At 48.6% G+C, this 20,663-nt stretch overlaps 1 protein-coding gene across 2 annotated transcripts in view; it reads right to left on the reverse strand.

The window, feature by feature from the left end:
• Window positions 1–17,719: 17,719 nt before the first annotated feature.
• Window positions 17,720–20,663, reverse strand: part of KLHL22 (kelch like family member 22) — a 29,960-nt gene continuing 27,016 nt past the window's right edge. The window contains exons 5-6 of one of the 2 annotated variants that reach the window (XM_004716318.2): window positions 19,775–20,008; window positions 17,720–18,679 (exon numbers count right to left, since the gene is read on the reverse strand). In XM_004716318.2, coding sequence (XP_004716375.1) covers window positions 18,302–18,679; window positions 19,775–20,008 — 612 coding nt within the window. In that variant the 3' untranslated portion in view covers window positions 17,720–18,301. Of the gene's footprint in view, window positions 18,680–19,362; window positions 19,676–19,774; window positions 20,009–20,663 lie in introns of those variants that run through there. The other variant, XM_045289583.1, reaches the window with a different exon arrangement.

Genomic DNA, 20,663 nt, shown 5'->3' on the forward strand with positions numbered 1-20,663 from the left:
CCATAGAGAGTTCCAGTCTCAGAAACCCACAGAGGCAGCTCTATCCTGACCTCTAGGGTCACTATGAGTTGAAAATGACTCGATGGCAGTAGAGTTGGTGTTTTTGTTTGTTTGTTCTGTTTTGGGGGCTCCCTGCTAAGCTGGTCTCTCCCAGCCCAGCTGCATCTGGCTCACTCCTCTCATCTGTGATTAGCAGCTGCCCCTTGGCAGTGTCCCAGGGTGAAAAGCTGTGGGACCATTCAGAGACTGGTCTCGAAGCTGCCACCCTGTACAGGAACCGTGGAGCCTGCAGCCCAGCTCCTGGCAGTTTGCCTGGTCACACACCCATCCTGCTCTGCCTTTGACAGCTCCAGCCAACCAGGCAGAGAGGAGTCCCGGCTCGGGCAACCAACTCCCCGCTGCTGCAAGCCAGCTGGGCAGGCAGGAGCCCTCAAAGGCCCAGGGATTGAGCCACACAGTCTTTGCGGCTGGGCATGTGCTCATTGGTGTTCGCCCCTCTTCCTCGCGCATGTGCACAGGGAGCATAGCGACCATTCCTCCCGCGTCCCAAGCACCGCACCTGGTCCTCGAGGGGCCAGCGCGCCGCAGCGGTTGGGACTGCAGAACTCAGCGCATGCGTACATCCCCTGCTTCGCTCCCCAGCCACAAGGAGAGGTACAAAAGGTGTCTCTCAGCCTCAGGCCCCACAAGGTGGGTTCCGCTTTGGACCGGAATTGGCAGCCTGGCCCCAGCGCCCAGCACTTGGCTCTCAGTCAGATCCCCAGATCTGAACCAGGACGCTGAGTCTCCCCCCTACTCAAGAGCCGAGCCCCCCTCTGGGATTCTAATGGGTAAACTGGGCTCCTGGACTCAGCCCCCCTGCACTGGAGGCCGAGGTCCCGCCGGTGGGTGGGTGGTAGCATTTTTCAGGTCCCCCCAACTCCCTCTGTCCTGTCTGGGATGCTCTGGGCCGCCCTGCCCCGCCCGCCCCCCAGGCCCCGTCTGGAATCCCCTGGAGACGAAGGGTGGTGATGCTGCAGACAATAGGGTCCTTCCTGAGACCCTCCTCTCGGAGTTTTGGCCTCGCCCTCGGAGAAGGAAGCTGGAGTGATCCCCAGGGTGCTCCTCAGCTCCGCCAGCAGTGAGCAATGGCCTTCTCTCTTTGGCCCTAGAGCAGGCTGTCACCTCTCGGTGGCCTGCAACACCCAGGTGTGCCCATCCCGTGATACAGCGCAGGCCCGTGGGAGGGTCATTGCCCCAATGGCAAGAGGATGGCTGCGAGGGGGAGAGGCAGGGTGGTCCGAGAAGTGGCTCCATTGACACTAGGAGAATGTGGTTTTATGTCGCCCCTGGGTGCCCACGGAGGTGACTCTTCTTTCCTTCCATCCCAGGTCTGGTCACCCTCCCTACTCCAGGAATTCAGAAGATTCCACCCAGACATCTCAAGTTCCCTTTCTGACCTCATGCAAGAAAAACAAAACAAAACAAAACCCACCACCCCCAGCTCTGACAGCTCCACCCCAGATTCCTACCTCTGAAGAGGAATAGGGTTCCTGCCACACCTCTACGCCCTTCCCCACCTGTTACCCCTAGAGTTCTCAAGATAATGAGGCTCTGGGATCTCGCAAGTCAAGTCAGCTTAGAGGAAGATCCTGCCTGAAAAGTTTTCAACAGGGGCCTCGAGGCAGAAACACACCTTGAGGGGCTGCCAACCCTCATCTTGGAGCTCGAGAAATGCAGGATTCCTCTGCTGTGATGGAGGTGAGGGGACCCACGGGTGCTACCTCCAGAGTCTTGTGCTAAAAGCCTAGATTATTAGTGGAGGCTGGAGTCCCCACACCCTTGTGTGTAAATTCTCCAGGCTCCTGCTCAGACCCCCCTCCTCCAGCCAGGAATCCCGGGCCTGCCTATCGTTGCTGCCGCACTTGGTTCTTCCTATCACAAGTGCCAGATTGGTCCTTCAGCCTGCTTCTGACATGAAGGGGGTCACACTCATGGATACCTCTCTGACCTGCTCCTGGGCTGCTGATGACATTGGAGGTCACACTAATGGACACCTCTGCATCACATTAGCCTCTTCTTCTGGGGCCTCTCTTGGGTGCCAGCCGACTCTTACCATTGGCTCAGTGCCTTCAGATCCCATACCAACGCCAGCGGTGCCCTGCCCTACCACAGACAGCGTTGGCCAGTCTGCACTGATTCTATAGCCCTGGCATCACATTGAACTTTGCCTCTTACCCTGGTGCCAACCCCAGGCTGAGATTCCAGGCCCCTGGATTGGGCAGCAGCAGGGAGCTACCACCTCTAATCACTCCCGACAGAAAACCCAGCAACTCCAGCCCCAGCCCCAGCCCCAGGCCAGCGTTTGGAGGCTCAAAACCCATAACTTCCATCTTGGAGATGCCTGCTACCCACTCACATAGCTCACGTTGAGTGACACGTGAGCTATTTTCACCTCTGGCATTGCCACCTCCATGCCCGGCTCCCTGGAGGCAGCAGGGCTCAGCCAGAGCCAGCATAATCCCAAGCCACCCCAGCTGATGGGTTTCAGTGGGATCCATGGGCTACAGGAGCAGAGAGGCTGTCTCAGCTCTCAGGTCTGTCTTTGGAGCACTCAGCCCTGGAGCAGGAAGAAATGGGGGGGGGGGGTGTCCCTCACTTCAAACCACAGTAGGAAACTTGAGCTTGCACTTCGGGGCCTCTCCTATCTAGAGCCCACCTCTAATGAAGATGGCATCCAGCAAAACTAAGAAAAGTCCTGTGATTGTAGGCATTACTCCTGCTGCCTTAAGTGACACCGCCATGGGCCCACCCAGGCAAAGACCTATTTAATGGCAGGTGGAGAACCTGGCACCCCTAATAGCGAGGCTTCCTCTAGCTCCTTGGCCCTCCCTGCCATTCCTCAAAGCAACCAGACCTCCGGCAAATTGAAAGCAAAGAGGAGTTTTGCCTGTAGTCTTGCTTCCTCACCTCCTGCCCCCAAGTTTTGCAGTAGATGGGAATTCCGGGCCATCCACCAGTTCACTTTCCTCTGCATCACTATCTATGAAGGTGGGGTCGGAGAGGAAGTAGTCAGCATCCATTTTTTTTCCCCAGCCTGAGCCTCGTGTGTGTCCCATGAAGACATGTTGAACTATTTTCAGATCTCTGTAATTCTGGAGGAAGCTGAGCGCCAACGATCCATGATCTAACAGAGGTTGGACATGACCAGTCAGAGTCAACACAGGAGGACCCAGGGAGACTATGAAAAATCACTCAAGTATTCATATCACAGCCCCCAGAGGCCCTACCATATAGCATGCCACACAGAGCCAAACAGGAGGATGACAGGACACAGAACATTAGGAATGGCAAGGACCATGGGGCATACGGACCTTTGGGCAGCTGTTTTTATAAGAGTTTCAGGGTAGGGTTAAGAACTTAGCGGTGCTTGTATGTGGTTGACTAGGTATTATTTTTACCTTTGTACCCAGCAGGGGAGATAGCACCAGTGCCCAGTGGGAATTCTCAAATGGGACCAAAGGGCGTTTCCTCCAGTTCTCCAGGGGAGGCCTGAGACTAGGTGTGGAACCGGTCCCTATATTGGAGGAGGAACATAAGAATATTTGCTACCTGAGTGGTGGGGATGTGAAAAGTGTGGGGTCATGCCTGGGAGGCCCAGTGAAAAATGACCTGAATTAAAGTTAACACTAGGGGCAACGAGTCAGAAACCAGTGGAGTGCCAGGTTCAAAGGCTTTCATAGTAACGAAAAAGACTTTATCGTCCTATCACTGTCTCTTACCATGGTTCAAAACCAAACCGAACCGGTGGCTACTGGGTTCATTCTGACCCACAGTGACCCATAGGACATAGTAGAACTGCCCCATGGGGTTACCGGGCTTTTCAGAAGCGTACCTCCATTTCTTCCTCCTGTTGGGAAGCTAGTGGTTTTGAACTTCTGTCCTTTCAGTTAGTAGCAGAGTGCTTAATCACTGCGTGACCAAGGCTGCCCCATGGTGGTTACACAGCCGAAATTGCTTACACCCCCATCACAGGAAGTATCCTGAGCTAGAGGGAAATCAAGAGATTCCTATATGTTAGGTGATCAAGGCCTTCTGCACATTTTGAGTGTGTCAGGTCAGATTTTCTGTAGTTGATTAGTGAGGGCTCTTTTTTTTGATGTACTGGACTCGAGCCCAATTAGGAGAGTTAGGAAGATTAGTCAATGATGATGTCAGCCTGACATGGACTGGGTCAATTCCAGACCTATGGCATGGGGGGTGAATTGAGGAGGTTATTCTAAGTGCAAGGCCTGGGGTTGTGCTGGCCCTGCCTGAGCCCTGCTGCCTCCAGGAAGTTGTCTAAGGGAACGTCCACTGATAACTTGTGATGGTGGAGTTTTGTGGTTAAGGGATTTGAGTGACATGCCCCGCAGTTAAGATATTGAAGGGTAGTGGAGGCACTTTAACTGTATAATTAGAGGAATCAGTCATTGAAGGAGAAGCAAAGTACTGGAATCCAGAGGAGAGGAGACTAGGAGTGTTAATGAGGCTACAAAGACCATTGGATAAGCAGGCGTCCTCAAACTACGGCCCACGGGCCACATGCGGCCCGCTGAGGACATTTATATGGCCCACTGGGTGTTTTTGCCCCATTTGTTTTTTTACTTCAAAATAAGATGAATGCAGTCTGCATAGGAATTTGTTCATAGTTTTTTTGCAAACTATAGTCTGGCCCTCCAACGGGTCTGAGGGACAGTGAACTGGGCCCCTGTTTAAAAAGTCTGAGGACCCCTGGATAAGAGGGACATTGCTGGGGATGGTAGGTAGTCAATAGTACTTGGGTAATTGCTTTAGTAATACACTAAGGATTGTCAGCCGGCATAAGTATAAGGATATAAGAGAGAACACCTGGGTTCTTGGTGGTTTTACTTAAGAAAGTCTTAAGGAAGCAGTGTTCTTCTTCACAGAGAGATGGTATTTAACAAAGTGCCATACAGCCACCTGCCTGGTGTGTACTTAACCGCTGTACAAAGAGGTTCAAGTGAGATAGAGGTAGTCTGGAGATGCATGGCTATTTCAGAATGACAATCATTATAGGGGATCAAATTGATTACAGCAGCTGCACAGATAAGGGTCAGGATTGAAGCGAGGACAGTGGAATGGCATATGCAACAACAGAATCCATTGGCAAGTCTAGGGCAAAGTGCCCGGATAAAGCTAGTGGCCATGTCCAATGGTGATACTTGGGGAGTTGAGACAGTGTCTTGAGTTGGTGTCTCCTGAGATGTCTTCTCCAATGATACTCTTGGGCTGGTGTGGGTTACCCCTACTGTTAATCTTGAGAGCAGTCCCCTTGGGAAGGATATAACTCATCGGGTCAAGGTCATTAAGTAAGGTGTGGTGGTCCTTTGTGACATCGCTTTGAATTTGCTCGGGGGACTACTGGAAGTGCAGACGTTTACAAGCCTAGAAGGGTTATCTAGGGCACAGCAGCCACAGCTCTGGGTTCCTCTGATTTGGGTTCTACTTGTCTTATACACATGGAGTCTTTGGGAGGGCATTTATATGCAAGCTTCATGGTGGCTTTCTGTAGTCCAAACAAAGGAGTGGCTCATTTTCCAGAACTATCTCGACCTAGGGCATGTCTTGAATCAGGAGCTGCAGCTTGATTTGAGGGCAGGAACCTTGTAAGTTCGCAGAGTTGTTGGGTTAGAACCAGGTTGGTTAAGACCAACCATATTGCCAGATTCTACCACAAACTGTAGAATCAATTCTACCCTGGTCTCCGGCTGTATACACAAGCTTGGTGATATATGGGAAAGGGGTAATTTAGGATGACCCTGGGAATGTTCAGTTCCTCTCACAAGTCAAGGTACTTCTGCTTGTCTATTTGAAGCAAATGGTTCTTATTATAGTGAATCCCTGGGATCTGCGAGCTACCACACCACCAGGGGAAACCAAGTAACCAAAGACAGGGTGATAGGTATTCGATAGTTGTTTTTTCCTCCTTGGATGTACCCCAGGGTCAGTGGGAGTTGGCCCACCCTCAGAGATGAAGTGTAAATTTGGAGGTATCATTTGAGGTTCCAGTGGTCAGGGGAGGCTGTGTTTTAGTGCTTTGAGTTGTCATGTCCATATATGGATAACATCTGCTCTCAGATTATTTTGATGTTTGCAACCCACAGTTCCTTCTGCTGATGCATCTGGGAGCAATGAACTCTAGTCATTGCAAGGAGTTAGGGGAGTCTGGGCCATTTATAGCAGGACTATCTCGTGGCAGCGTTCTAGGTGAAAAAGTATGTGGAGGGGAACACGTTCTCGGGGTAAAGGGTCTCCCAAGTTTCTACCTTTGGTTCTGTGAGCTTTTCATAGTTCAAGGGTGTGACTCATCCATCCTCCATCAGGCCTACATCTCTGAGGTGATGGGAGAACGATGGAGACACTAAATGTGTCGGGAGAGGGGGTTAAATGAGAGGTGATTTGTGGGGAGTGAAGGCTTTGGTGTCTCCCTTGATGACTAGCAAACAATAGTTAGAAAGCTGAAGGAAGCTTGTGTGAGGAATATGTAATCCCAACGGATTAAAGTTTAGAAGTATTAGCTCCCAAGGGAATTCAGTGACACGTTTTTTTGGGGTTGTGTGTGTAACTAAATCATTTTATTGGGGGCTCTTACAGCTCTTATAACAATCCATACATCAGTTGTATCAAGGGCATTTGTATTTATGTTGCCATCATCATTGTCAAAACATTATCCTTCTACTTGGACATCTTAGCAGATATCATCTGCTATCTCCCTTTACCCATGTTTCTGTTGTTCATCTCTCAAAGAGGGGGAGTTATCCGTCGATCATTGCTATTAGTTCCCTCTTTTCCCCCCCGACCTTACCCCAATCCTCCTGGTGTAACTACTCTCACAACTGTTCCTGGGGGGTTTATCTGTCCTGGATTCCTTGTGTTGAGAGCTCTTATCTGTACCAATGTACATGCGCTGGTCTAGCCGGGTTTGTAAGGTAGAACTGGGGTCATGACAGTGTGGGAGAAGAAGCATTAAAGAACTAGAGGAATGTTGTGTGTTTCATCGGTGCCATACTGCACTCTGGCTGACTTGTCCCTTCCTTGTGACCCTTCTGTGAGGGGATGCAGGTTCATTTTTAGGTCCATTTCCAGATTGGAATTGTAAGAGGAAGACCTTTAAAAGTGGCATCTTATGACGTGAGGGACTCTCGAGGGTGATAGATCAGATCAAGTTGAATTGCCTCTTTCAAGAATGCACAGCTGTACTGCTTAGGATGTCAAATATAACCTTTGTTAGGAATCAGTGGGCATGACAGAGGCATCCGTGTTGCCTAAGTCTGAGTGGCAGTAGTTACTTCACACAGCACATGGTATGAAGGAAAAGCAAGCATCCTCCCATCAAAGAACCAGTAATGGGCAGGGCAGAACAGGTAGCCTCAGCAGACGGTGTCAGAGGGCCAACACAGTCTCCAGTTGGCATAAGGTTTTGAGTCTTATTAAACATCACTCAGAGTGCACAGGGCCAGTGTGGGGTCTTAGTGCATCAGGCACATCCGGTATTGGTTTAATCTCTTGACCAGTGCAGGGAAATTTGGGGAGTCCCTTGGAAGTGAGAGGGCCTACCTTGTGTCTTGTTGGTGTGAGTGCATCATGGGGTTGAAGAGGGCCTCTGGCGCACAGGCTTGGGTATGAAAGTGAGAACAATGGGTATGGCGTAGGGAAGTAGATCCTTCCATGGCAGTGTTCCCAGAGCGGCTTCCCTCCTAAGGCCGGTGTCTGGATTTAATGGGCAGACCAGAGAGCTCATCACTGGTCACCATCTGAGAATTGGTTGGCACACAAGTTTCAGGGAGGCTATGCCAGAGGGAGACAGAGCCAGGGACACAGTCGCAAGTGAATCCAGTCGTGCCAAACTGGAGGTCCCATCTATCATGAGAGGGGTGTCAGAAGCAGAAGGAAAAACAAGGTTCACCAAAGGCTGCTACCACTTGGTATGGTGTCTCTGCTTTCAGTAATGGATGCTGATTCCCCTGCTGTATCAGCTGACTAGCCCAGAGGGTTCCCCCTTGTGTCAGAAGGGGTGGTAACTGGGAACCTTTTTCAAGGGACTGAGCACAAGGTGGGGCGAGGAGAGGCGAGACAGCTTCCTGCAATGTTTGAAAAAAAAATTTTTTTTTTTTTGATCCTTCTTGCAATCTTCAGACCCGCATCCGAATGGTCAGGTTTGGAAGGTCAGATACAATCTCCATTTCAAAAGGGAAGCATCAGAGCTGTTAGGTGGGGTGGCAAGCCTATGACAAGATGACCTTAAAAGTGGATCCTTGGGATAAGGACCCTTGGGGTCCTGAGGAGGTTATACATATTGGGGCTTTGTTATAACAGTGAATGGCTGAATTTCAGGGACAAGGAACAAGAGCTCAGAGGTGGATGAAAAATCCCAGGGTAGCTATAGGTTCACTTTCTTGATCTCCCGGAACTAAATCGTTCAATAGGATTTGGATCTCCAGTTTAATCAAGCTGGGTGGCTATGTTAGGCAAGTATTGCCCTCTCTGGGGTGTCCTATCACGATCCCACATTCAGCACTCAGAAAGTTATGGTGGCTGGGTTTGGGTTAAGGAGGGTGGCTAGATCTGCAACTCCTGACTCGCTCGCTGCTCAGGCCCTTCCTTTTACAAGTTTAAGCTCACTCTGGGACTTCTCTGAAGGCAGAAAGGAAGAAGGCCCTTTGCACCGAAGGGCCGGCGGTCACGGCCGTGGTCACAGCGATAGCAGATCCCACTTCTAACCTTGCCGCTCCCAGCACCTGCAGCCTGGAGCCACCTACCCACCGCAGGGTGGATTCTCATAGAAACTCCTCCAATCTGGGACTCTCGTGCCCTTGTCGCCATCAGTTTGTCAAGATGGGCTTCAAAGGTCAAGTCCAACCCCCCCACCAGAGCATCTGCAGATTTTGCTTCTCATTCAACGTTTAATGCCGGCCTCCCTTGTGTGGTAGTCAGGCTTTGGGTCAAGTTGGTTGGGCCAGGGTTTTCAGTAGTTTGGCAGTAATCCCCCCGTGATGTGACCTGACACAAGGCCATCAACTCCATGATGGTATCTCCATCTATTACAACTCTCTGAGGTAATGTGATGCACTCTGGGAAAGGTCAGCAGTTGTGGTGGAAGGAAGCCTCCTGGATTAGGTCACAGCCTTGATGCAATTGAAAGAAAGGCTCCGTGGGAAAGCTTGTCAGTTCTGCTGGATCTTGGTCCTGCATCTGGTTCTTCAGCTGCCTGCCATATTGTCTGCCAAACCTAGCAACCATCAGCAGACTGCCAACCTTGGATTCATTCAACTCTGCATCCATCAGCCGCTGGTCTTCTAACGTCATGGTTTGTTTAGCACCCACCTCCCATCTATACAAGTCAGGAGAAATCTCCAGCTTACTATTTGACCAGTTTACTATTTTACTATTTGACTATGGACTTGAACTGGACTGGGTTTACCCACTTTTACATGGGTGTGAGCCATTTCTCGATATAAACTTTTCTATCTACCCACATAAATACGTGTCACTGGTTTTTCTTTCCTACAGAACCCAACCTAACCGATGCGCATAATCAAGATACTGCCTACCAAGCCACTCCTCTTGAGGCTTCTCACTCAAACCAGTGGGAGCTTCTTTGTATTGTCCCAGACATTCCCAGGGCCTGCGCTGGGCCTGTCACTGAAACTACTAGTCCACCTATACTGAGGTTCTGCGGGCCCAACACCACACTGGGCCTCACTTTTTACCCTGGAGCCACTCCTAGGCCCCTGGTGGGCATCAGCATGGAGCTACCACTTCCAACAGCTCCCTTCAGACGTGCATCCCAACAGCACCAGCCCTGGGCTCAAGCTTCCTTCCAGATCAGCCAGCCTCGAGCACCCCAATAGGGTCAGCATTCAGAGATTCATGACCTATGGTAACCGATAGGTGAGGTCGGCAGTTCAAACTCACCAGGAGAAAGAGGAGGCCATCTGCAATCGCGGCCTTGGACACCCTATGAGGCAGTTCTACTTGGTCCTCCCGAGTAGTTAGGAGTCAGAATCAAAGTCAGTGGGGTCAGGTTCCAACAGTAGAGACTCTGAAGGTCATCTGATGGAGATTAGTGAGCTGATGGATTCAGTCCTACAAGCTCTTGAAGGTTTTACAGACATGATGCAGCGGACAACTTTCTGTAGCTTGTCCTTTTCATTTACTATTTCCTTTTTTTTTCCCTCTAAGAAAGCCCCCAGTCTACCTACTACAGATTAGTCTGCACGACGAGTGCACCATGGTTTCCTTGTAGATATTTATCCTCCCTTCTCCCAGGTCCAATTTTGGCTCCTTTCTTTCCCCTTTTAAAATACGTTGCAAGACATCTCTTCAATGAGGATGTTTTCCTCTCGAGCAAATGTTCAACATCGCTATCGTGGGATTGCTGGCTTCCAGCATGGCACATTACTTTTTATTTGAATGTAGATAGATACTGCTCATTGCTCTTTGTATTAGTCATAGCGGCAACATAACAAATTTCACCACTGAGAAATGATTTGAGAGAGCTATGATAACCCTGGTGGCAGAGTAGTTATTGGTTGAACTGCTCACGTCAAGGTCAGCAGCTGGAAATCACTGTGCTCTCTGCAAGAGAAAGAGGAGGCTTTCTACGCCCGTAAAGAGTTCCAGTCTCAGAAACCCACACGGGCAGTTCAGTAGGGTTGCTCTGAGTCGAAATCCGCTCAGTGGCAGTAAGTTTCGTGTTTTGGATTTGGTGGTGGTCCAGTGGTAGAATTCTCCCCTTCTATGGTGAAGTCTGGGTTCAGTTCCTAGCTATTGTACCTCAAGGACAGCTGCCACCCATCCATCAGCAGTCTTTTTTGTTAGGTTCTGATGCTGAACATAGAGCTTCCTGCTTGAAGACAAGTCTGATGAGCCGCTTCTGAAAAGCAGCCAATGAAAATGCGATGGATCATGGTGATGTGATCTGGCAGCTGATGAGGGGGATGTTGTAGGATTGAGTAGTATTTTGTTCAGTGGTACTTAGGGCTGAGTACAGGCTGCCTCAACATAAGCTACCAAGACTGGCTTACAACAACAGTTGTGGTTAGGTGCTGTGAACTGGGCTCCAGCGCATACCAATTCTATGTGCAGCAGGACCAAATACTACTCGGTCTGGCGCAACCTTCACAGTTATTTTTAGGTTTGAGCCCATTGCTTTAGTCCTATATCAATCCATTCATATTTTTAACACCATCTAACCCTCGGGACTCATCTTCTGGAACCCTATCAGGTAATATTCTGTTGCTGTTTATAAGGCTGTCAGGGGCTAATTTTTCAGAAGTGGACTGCTTCTTCCTTCTTCCTAGGCTGTTCTTTACTCATACAGTTCTTCTGAAATCCATTCACTCTGGGGGACCCTGCAGCTATTTGAAATACCAGTGGCATAGTTTTCAGCAGCACAGCAAAATGCAAGCCACCACAATAAACTGGCTGATGAATGGGGAGAAACAATAATCATAAGCAGTCATTACTGTTCAGGGCTTCTGTAGGTCAGGGATTCAGGAGGGGTTTGGCTGGGTGGTTCTGGCTCAGTGTCTGGGATGATATCTGTATGCATTTGGCTCAGTGGGTTAGGTATTGGGCTGAGAACCACAAAGCTGGGGGTTTGAACCCACCAGCCACTCCTTGGGAGAAAGATGAGGTTATCTGCTCCTGTAAGGATTTTAACCTTGGAAACGCTACTCAGGTCACCATGAGTTAGAATGGACTCAGTGGCAGTGGGATTTTGGTTTACACATTTTCCTATGGATCCCTGTTGGGGTTATGCATTGGGCTGATAACGGTAAGGTTGGCAGTTCAAACTCACTAGCCACGCCTCGAGAAAGATGTGGCTGCCTGCTTCTCTAAGAATCACAAACAGAAACCTTAGGGTAGGGCAGCTATTAAACAGAATCAACTCAATGGCAGTAAGCTTGCTTTTTTGGCTTTATGCATTTGCATATTCTAGATCTCTTTTTCACCCAAATGGGATTATGCATCATTTGTTCTTTTGTGTCTGACTTAATTCATGAAAATTCACTGCCGTAGAGTCAATGCTGTTTATGGGATTCGAATGTCCAGTCTCTCTCCCGAGGGGCTGCCGGCGATTTCAAACTGACAGCCATGCAGATTGCAGCCCAACACATAACCACTACACCACCAGGGCTCCGCTAAGGTCGCTATAAATCAGCAATGACTTAGTAGCAGTGATTTTTGTTTGTTTAATGTCTTCATGGCTAATTCATGTTGTAGCATGTATCAGATCTTCATTTCATCTTTTTTTCTTTTTTCATTTTACCAGGGGCTCGTACAACTCTTATACATCCATCCATTGAGTCGAGCACATTTGTACATTTGTTGCCCTCATCATTCTCAAAATATTTGCTTTCTACTTTGAGCTCTTGGTATCAGCTCATTTTCCTCCCTCCCTCCCCATGAACCCTTGATAATTTATAAATTATTATTATTTTGTCATGTCTTACACTGTCCAACGTCTCCTTCACCCACGTTTCTGTTGTCTGTCCCCCAGGGAGGGAATTATATGTAGATCTTTGTAATTGGTTCCACCTTTCTACCCCATCTTCCCTCCATCCTCCCAGTATCACCACTCTCACCACTGGTCCTGAAGGGATCATCTGTCCTGGATTCCCTGTTTCCGGTTCCTATCTGTACCAGTGTACATCCTCTGGTCTAGCCAGATTTATAAGGTAGAATTTGGATCATGATAGTTGGGAAGGGGGCAGGAGGGGGAAGAAGCATTTAAGAACTAGAGGAAAGTTGTATGTTTTATTGTTGCTTCACTGCACTCTCTTACTGGCTTGTCTCCTCCCTGCAACCCTTCTGCAAGGGGATGTCCAGTTGCCTACAGATGGGCTTTGGGTCCCCAATCTGCTCTCCCCCTCATTCACAATGTATGATTTTTTTGTTCTTTGATGCCTGATACTCGATCCCTTTGACACCTCGTGATCGCACAGGCTGGTGTGCTTCTTCCATGTGGGCTTTGTTGCTTCTCAGCTAGATGGCCGCTTGTTTACCGTCAAGTCTTTAAAACCCCAGACACTATATCTTTTGATAGCCGGACACCATCAGCTTTCTTCACATTTGCGTATGCACCCGCTTTGTCTTCAGTGATGTGTCAGGAAGGTGCGCATCCTGGAATGCCAGTTTAATAGAACAAAGAGTTCTTGCATTGATGGAGGACTTGAGTGGAGCCCCAATGTCCATCTGCTATATTAATACTAAACCTATAAATATATGCACATAGATCTATTTCCCCATCATCATATATAAATATATGTACATGCCTGTATTTAGACCTCTATAAATGCCCTTTGCCTCCTACTTCTTTCCTCTATTTCCTTTTACTTTCCTCTGGTCCCATTATCATGCTCAGCCTTCATTTGGGTTTCAGTCATTCATTTCATCTTTAAATATGATTCCACTGCATATATGTTGGTATATTTTTGGGTAAAATTGACCACATAGTCATGAGTCCTTTGGACACACATTTTGACCTCAAACTGATGGTCTCCTCCATCCTTATGATTTGGCTTTGTCTTGTCTTTTCCAGTTGAAGACTTAATAAAGGGATCTCTATAGAAGATATTTGAATTTGGGGTCTTTCCTCTCCCAGAATAGTACCAAAACATATTACCGAGAAAGTAAAAAAAACCCAAGCTACTAAATGGGAGAAATATTTGCAAACTACACATCTGATACGAATATAAAAATAACTCCTACATTTCAATGAAGGAAAGCTGGTGGTGTCAGACTGTGCCTATAAAAATTTACAAAGCCTCAGAAACCCTATATAAGCTTGCTATGACCTCATTCTCACTCTCTCACTGCCTCATTCTCTCACTGCCTCTCTCACTGCCTCACTCACTCACTGTCTCACTCTCTCATTCTCACTCTCAGTCTCATTCTCACTCTCAGTCTCATTCTCACTCTCTCTCACTGCCTCATTCTCTCAGTCTCATTCTCTCTTTCACTGCCTCATTCTCACTCTCTCTGTCTCATTCTCTCACTCACTCACTGTATCATTCTCACTCTCACTGACTCACTCAACTCACTGTCTCATTCTCACTCTCTCACTCACTGCCTCACTCTTTCACTGTCTCACTCTCTCACTGTCTCATTCTCACTCTCTAAAAAAGAAAAAAAAAAAAAGCTTGCTATGAGTTGGAATTGACTATATGACAGTGGGTTAGGGGTTTAGGACACTTCAATGAAAAAACAAACAATAAAAATTTTAAATGAGCAAATAAGTTGAGTAGATATTTCTCAAGAATAGACCTCATTCCGGTGTGCCGGCCCTTGAGGGCGATGGTCCTGCTCAGAGCCACTCATTCCCAGAGATGACTGCAGGGCTGGTCTCAGCTTGAAGTGTGATGTCCTCTCCCTAGATGGCAGTGCTACTGTGGTCAGCCCTGACGATACAGTTCATGGAGAGCAGCTGGTCTGACTTACCCACTCAAGACAAATCAAGAGGGGAGCATTCTGATTGTACTTATTTGAAGACAGATTTCTATGTTCTTTTGGCAATCTATGGTATTTCAACATTCTTCACCAGTACCATAATTCAAATGTACTCATTCTTCTTTGGTCTTCCTTATTCAATGTCCAACTTTCATATGCATATGAGGCGACTGAAAACACTATGGCTTGGATCAGCCTCTCCTAAATCTCAAGTAACATCCTTGCTTTCCAACACTTTAAAGAGGTCTTGTGTAGCAGATTTACCCAATGCAATGCGTCATTTCATCTCTTGATTGCAGCTTCTAAGAGCATTGATTGTGGATCCAGGCAAGACAAAATCCATGACAGCTTCAATCTTTCTCTATATCATAATGTTATCAACTGGTCCAGTTGTGAGGATTTTCGTGTGCTTTACATTGACTTGTAATCCATACTGAAGGCTGCAATCTTTGATCTTCATCAGCAAGTGCTTCAAGTCCTCCTCAGTTTCAGTAAGCAAGATGTTTCATCTACATACCATGGGTTGTTAATAAACCTTCCTCCAATCCTGATGCTGTATTCTTCTACATATAATACAGCTTCTCTGATTATTTTCTTAGCATACAGATTGAATTAGTACGGTGAGAGGATAAAACCTTAACTTTTCTGATTTTAAACCAAATATCTTGGTGTTTCTCTTCTGAATTTCTATTTGAAGTTTTTCTTTGGTCAGATGGTTCTTCCAGTGTGCTTTCCTCAGTTGTTCTATCGTCTCTTCTGTTTCATTTTTTTCTGTATCTCTAATATTCTTCCATGTTTAAAGCAGTTGAACATCATTCTTTGAACTCCTTCAATGGAAGGTCTAATGCCTTTTGTTCATCTGAAAATTCCCTCGAGTGTGTGTGACACCTTGTTTCTTTCATGTGCACTGAAATTGCCTGTTGCATCCAAGGTATTGAAAGAGAAGTAGATTAGGGACTAAGGAGGGTTTTCTCCCCAAAGCCTGCAAAAGCCTACCTAGAAGGTTTGGAAAGAAATCAGGCACTAATTGGACACCTATGAGAAAAGCCAGAACTGAGCAAGCTCAGACACAAGCCCCTTAGGTCCACGGTAAAACCAATACCATGGGCACATCCACCTTAGGTACATCACACAGGTGGGCCTAAGCTCAGCCAATGGGGTCAACCAATACCTGGAACCATGTCTTCCCAGCCAGGTGTGTCAAATCCCTGGCTGCGGCAAGACCAGCCTCTCCTTTACTCTAGTCTTGTGCAGGTGTACGCTGTGAGTGGAGGAATTCCAATGTGCACACTCAGGGACTGCACCCTCTTGGGCTCTTGTCTCTGGGGAATCCTCAGTCTCCTAAGTGTGTTTCACACTCCTATTCTGGTGTTCTTTCCACATGGTTTTTTGTGCCCAGTTGTGAACCCCAGTGCGGCCTGGCACTCATTCCAGAAAGTCTTTTCGGGACTGTAATACCTGAAACCTTTCTGTTCCTTAAAAATACTCACTTGGATTACAAAATGCTTCTGCAGCATGAAACCTTTCAGCATTGTGGAGCAAGAACCGCGGTATATCCCACTCCAGAAACCTAACAGTATGATGTTCTTGTTCATATTTGCCTCGATTTGTTGGTCAGGTGGCATCAGAGTGAATACTATTCTCCGTGCACTAGTTGTAGCTGTTGAAGGTTCAAGGGTGGCTGGGTCATGTAAGAGTCTATCTCACGTAGGGATTAACGACAAACAAAACCTGATGTCCCAGTCTCCAGGCCGGCCTTTGGGGTTGCCTGCAGGTGCTGATTAATGAGCAAAAGAGCCGTCACTGAGCGAAGGAAAAGATAATAACCAAGACATTCTGCTGGCCCACACCTGTCTTTGCTGGAGGTGTACCTCAGGGCAGGCCCAGCATCGGTTTAAATTCTCTGAGGCAGGGAGCTGAACACAGCCTGGGTCTTTTTCAACCCCAGGACTGTGGGGAGCTAATGGGCTCCAGGCTGTCTTGTGCTAATTTTCTCCTTGTGGGTTCAATCAGGTTTGCTCTCATCCAGTGCTAGCTCAATCACATTTGCCCCCTCTCCATGAAATGAGGGGTGGCCCTCCCTATCCAGCTATGAGGTCGGAAGGTGTTACTGTCTTGTTAGATAAGCTTTAGTCTTGGGGTCTAGAAGGGTGTTAAAACTCACCTCTTCCTCTCTCCCAGTGCAGAGGTTCAGAACACTGGGGGAGAGGTCACCCAGTGAGGTTGTCTAGATAGCCAACCATCTTAAGCGTTTTTAGGATCCCTTGGGCAAGCTTCTGGCTGATTTGACAAGTTGTGCATGGTTCAGATTTCTATTTTCCTGGGGAACTTCCGAACATTTTTAGGTCTTGGTGGTGTAGTTACTCGTTGGGCTGCTAACCACAAGGTCAGCAGTTCGAAATTACCAACCATTCCACAGGAATAAAGGTGAGGCTTTCTCTTCCCATAAAGTCTTGGAAACGCACAAGGGCAGTTGTACCTTGCCTTACAGGGTTGCCATGAGTCACAATCGACTTCACAGCAGTGAGGTTTTACTTAGAGAGGGTGTTAGCACCTGGTTACATAGCATGGTTTTCTGTTCCTTTTTTAAAAACTTACCCTGGTATAAGTCTTTCATCTCCTTGGTTAAATTTATTCCCAGGAATTTCATTCCTTTTTTTTTCCCTTTTAGAAATGTAGATAAAATTTCTATTTAATTCTTTTAGATGCTTTTGCTATTTGTTTTCATAATTTCCATTTGGAGTCGTTCATAGCTCATATAGCCTTTTGTCTGTTGATCTTGCACCCTGCTGTTTTGCCGAAATTGTTCATTAGCTCTAGCAGTTTTCTTTGGGGATTCTATGTGATTTTCTGTGTATACATGGTGTGAAAACGGTGCATAGAGGGGTCCCCATCTGATGTCCTTTGGACTTCCCCACTGCCATGAGGCGGAGCTCAGACATGCCTCCACCATCCATCTTTCTGTATCTATCGGTGACACCTATTCTCTTCCTGAGGAGAGCAGAGTTGTATCTGGAGCCGGTCAGGTTCTACTGGCTGTCCTGATTGGAGCTCCTCTGAGAGAAAGTACCCACACAATCCAGGAGACAGGGTTGACCTGCTGGTCCTAGGTGTTTGCAATGCCCTCCTCCTCTCATCACCTGTCTGACCCCAGCATCCCTGGCCTGGAAACCCACCTAGACTCAGCACTGTGCTGAAAGGAAGTCAGGCTAGGCCACAGGAGAACAATGAACACGTTTATTAGGAGAGTTGAATCAACAATATGGGGTCAGAAAAACTCAGGTGGGAAGGATCTTTTTCCCCTTGAAACAGAACTAACAGCTGTGGGTGTCTTCTCCCTCAAGGCCTTTCGGGAGGAGTGGATGGAGGAGCTACTCCCTGCTGTCCTACAGTCCTCATACCTGCTGCCTCCCAGAAAGGGCTCAACACACCCCAGCCTCCCTTCCAGGGGCCACCAGTCCTCACAGGGTGAGTAAGACCAGGCTGATGGCTAGCAAGGCCAGTCCACACTAAAGGGCATGGACCTGGTACATTCTTTCAGAGGGTTAACACCTCTTGTGAACATTTCCCACTGTAACGAACAAAATGCACAGCAACATCGCACACCCTGTGCCCCTGGAAAGCTGGCAGATCGCTGGCTTGAAGAGAGGGTGGCAGGTACACGCAGACCACCAGGTACGGGGTGTGGGAGAAGCCTCCAGTGCCTGTAGCCTAGTGTTCCAGTCCAGGAGCCTCCAGGCCTCTCTGCTGCCCATCCTGGAGGCTCAGCTCCCAGCATCTTTTCTTCTGACTCAGGCACCACAGCCTAGTCCTCACTAGAGTTGTCGAACTCCTCCCAGTCAGACACGCTCATGACCTCTGATGCGAAGTCCTGGTCAGCCTGACTGCGGTCGTGGTTCCAGTCGGGGGTCCCGTGGGGGGGCTCAAGGAGCAGGGAACGGGGTAGGGTGAGCACACAGGCGGCTAGCCCCGAGATGGAGTTATCCAGTTGTGGCCCCTCCTCCCAGCAGTCCTTCTCAGCATCATAGATGTGCACATAGGCTGTGCGGCTGCCTCGGTTGTGTGAGCGGCCGCCCAGCACATAGATCCTGCCTTCCAGCACAGCCATGCCTGGTTCGCCATGTCCGGCCGGGAGCGGACAGACTGATGACCACTGCCCAGATGTACAGCTGAAGCAGGCCACCTGCAAGGCAAGGTCAGGGTTATAACTGGCCCCCAGGGACTGCCGTAGGGCCAACTCAACCCCAGGCTGTGAGTAGACCCAGCGACCAAGAAGGACGGTGCCTGCCCAGTGTTGTCCAGTCCCCTCCTCTGGACCTGTGTTTCCTGCCTTACACTTACTTGGAGATCGCCCTTGGTCCCAGCCATTCCAACCCCTTGGCCTGCCTCTGAGCACCCAGGGTGGGGTAGATTCTAAAGGTGCCTGTGGTAGTTAGACTTTCATACAAATTCAACTTGGCATGAAGTCGTCCAAGGGTGGAGTCCAATCTGTCAATGACGATGGCTCCTTGGAGGTGTGGCCTTTTTATAGGGGAGAAACTGAAGTTTTCTTTCTCTCTGCCCCTTCACCTTTCTGCTTTGTGAGACTGTATGTCTACCTCAAGGAATGACCCCAGGAAGGCTGCCTAACCCTGACAATTGCCTGCACCCTGCCATGCCTCCACCAACCTTGGATCCATGTGACTTGGTACCCACCAGCCCGTGGTTTTCCTGTCTCCGGCTTCATCTTTCTGTGCATCCGCCTACTGGAGTCTGGAGGGTGCTATGGCTGGCATTGGACCCATGGACTTATGCTGGACTGGGCTGGGATGCCTTCTTGATATATCGTATATACTGGAGTATAAGCCAAGTTTTTCAGCACATTTTAAATGCAGTTTTTGTGGTAAAAATCAGGTGCCTCAGCGGATATTTGGGTCGGCTTATACTCGAGTATGTATGGTAAATTCTTTCTGATACATACAAGAGTGCTAATGACTTTTGTTTCTCTAGACAACCATCGGTCTTCTCCCTTCCACCGGTGGAAAGACAGCACCCCAGCGCACAAACATAAAGAACATTCACCCTCATGCTATTGAATGAGCAGCAATGAATTTTTTTAGCCTATCAACTAGCAGGTCAGAGGGCTCACCAGCAGCATGGGCCCCAGTTTGGACTCGAGTTGGGGTGGGGGAATGCTGTGCTGGAAAAAGACAACAAAGGGTATGAGGGCGAGAAACATTCGTCTTCTCCCCCAGGCTGCCAGCGCCCCCGAGGCCCCCGGCAGGCCGTACTGACTCACTTGGTGCACATCCCTCCTGTAGCCAGCGTCATTGTTGCTGCCCCCAATGACATACAGCTTGTTGAGGAGAGTAGCCATCCCATGCCAGGCCCGTCGCACTGGTCCGTCAGCCAGGCTGCTCCAGGTGTTGCTGTCCGGCTCGTAACAGTGGGTCTCTCGCAGGTAGTCCTCCCCTCTGCGGCCACAGGTGATATACATCTTCCCCTCCAGTGCTGCGCCTGCGTGGGCATACACCTGCACAGTGCCACCAGGGGGAGGAGCATGAACCAGTTAGTGATGCCAAGGTCCTCTGAGCCTTCACCAGGCTGGCTGGCTATAGCCCCACATCCACCTGCTGCTTCCCAGAATGTGAAGCCAATCTTCACATTCTGACGGAAACACCCCCTGGCTTCTTCTAGACTAGTGGTTCTCAACTTTCCTAATGCCATGACCCTTTAATACAGTTCCTCATGTTGTGGTGAACCCCAACCATAAACTTATTTTCCTTGCTACTTCATAACTATAATTTTGTACTATTATGAAGTGGGAGACCCCCCTGTGAAAGGGTCGTTCAAGCTCCAAAGGGGCGGTGACCCACAGGTTGAGAACTGCAGTTCTAGACGCACTACGAGGGCAATGACAAAGGACTGCTACAGAATCACAGAAGCCTTGATTCAGGAAAAACATCAACATGGGAGGCAGTTGTACAGTACAAACCTCAAATGCTGATTATTGAATAATTATTTTTGTTTTCACCTGGATAAATGGGGTGGTAGTGGTGAGAGTCAAAGTAAAGTATAATAAAATGCACAAATGCTAGAGTTAGAAAACCAAGAAAGAGCCAGCATGGAGTAGGGAACCAGTGGAGAGATCTGAGGGGCCGGCCCCAATCCCAACTACGTGGACACCT

The sequence above is a fragment of the Echinops telfairi genome, unplaced genomic scaffold (genome assembly GCF_000313985.2).
Source record: "Echinops telfairi isolate 266 unplaced genomic scaffold, ASM31398v2 ScPeMD7_29;HRSCAF=101, whole genome shotgun sequence".
In the NCBI taxonomy this organism is placed as follows: domain Eukaryota; kingdom Metazoa; phylum Chordata; class Mammalia; order Afrosoricida; family Tenrecidae; genus Echinops; species Echinops telfairi.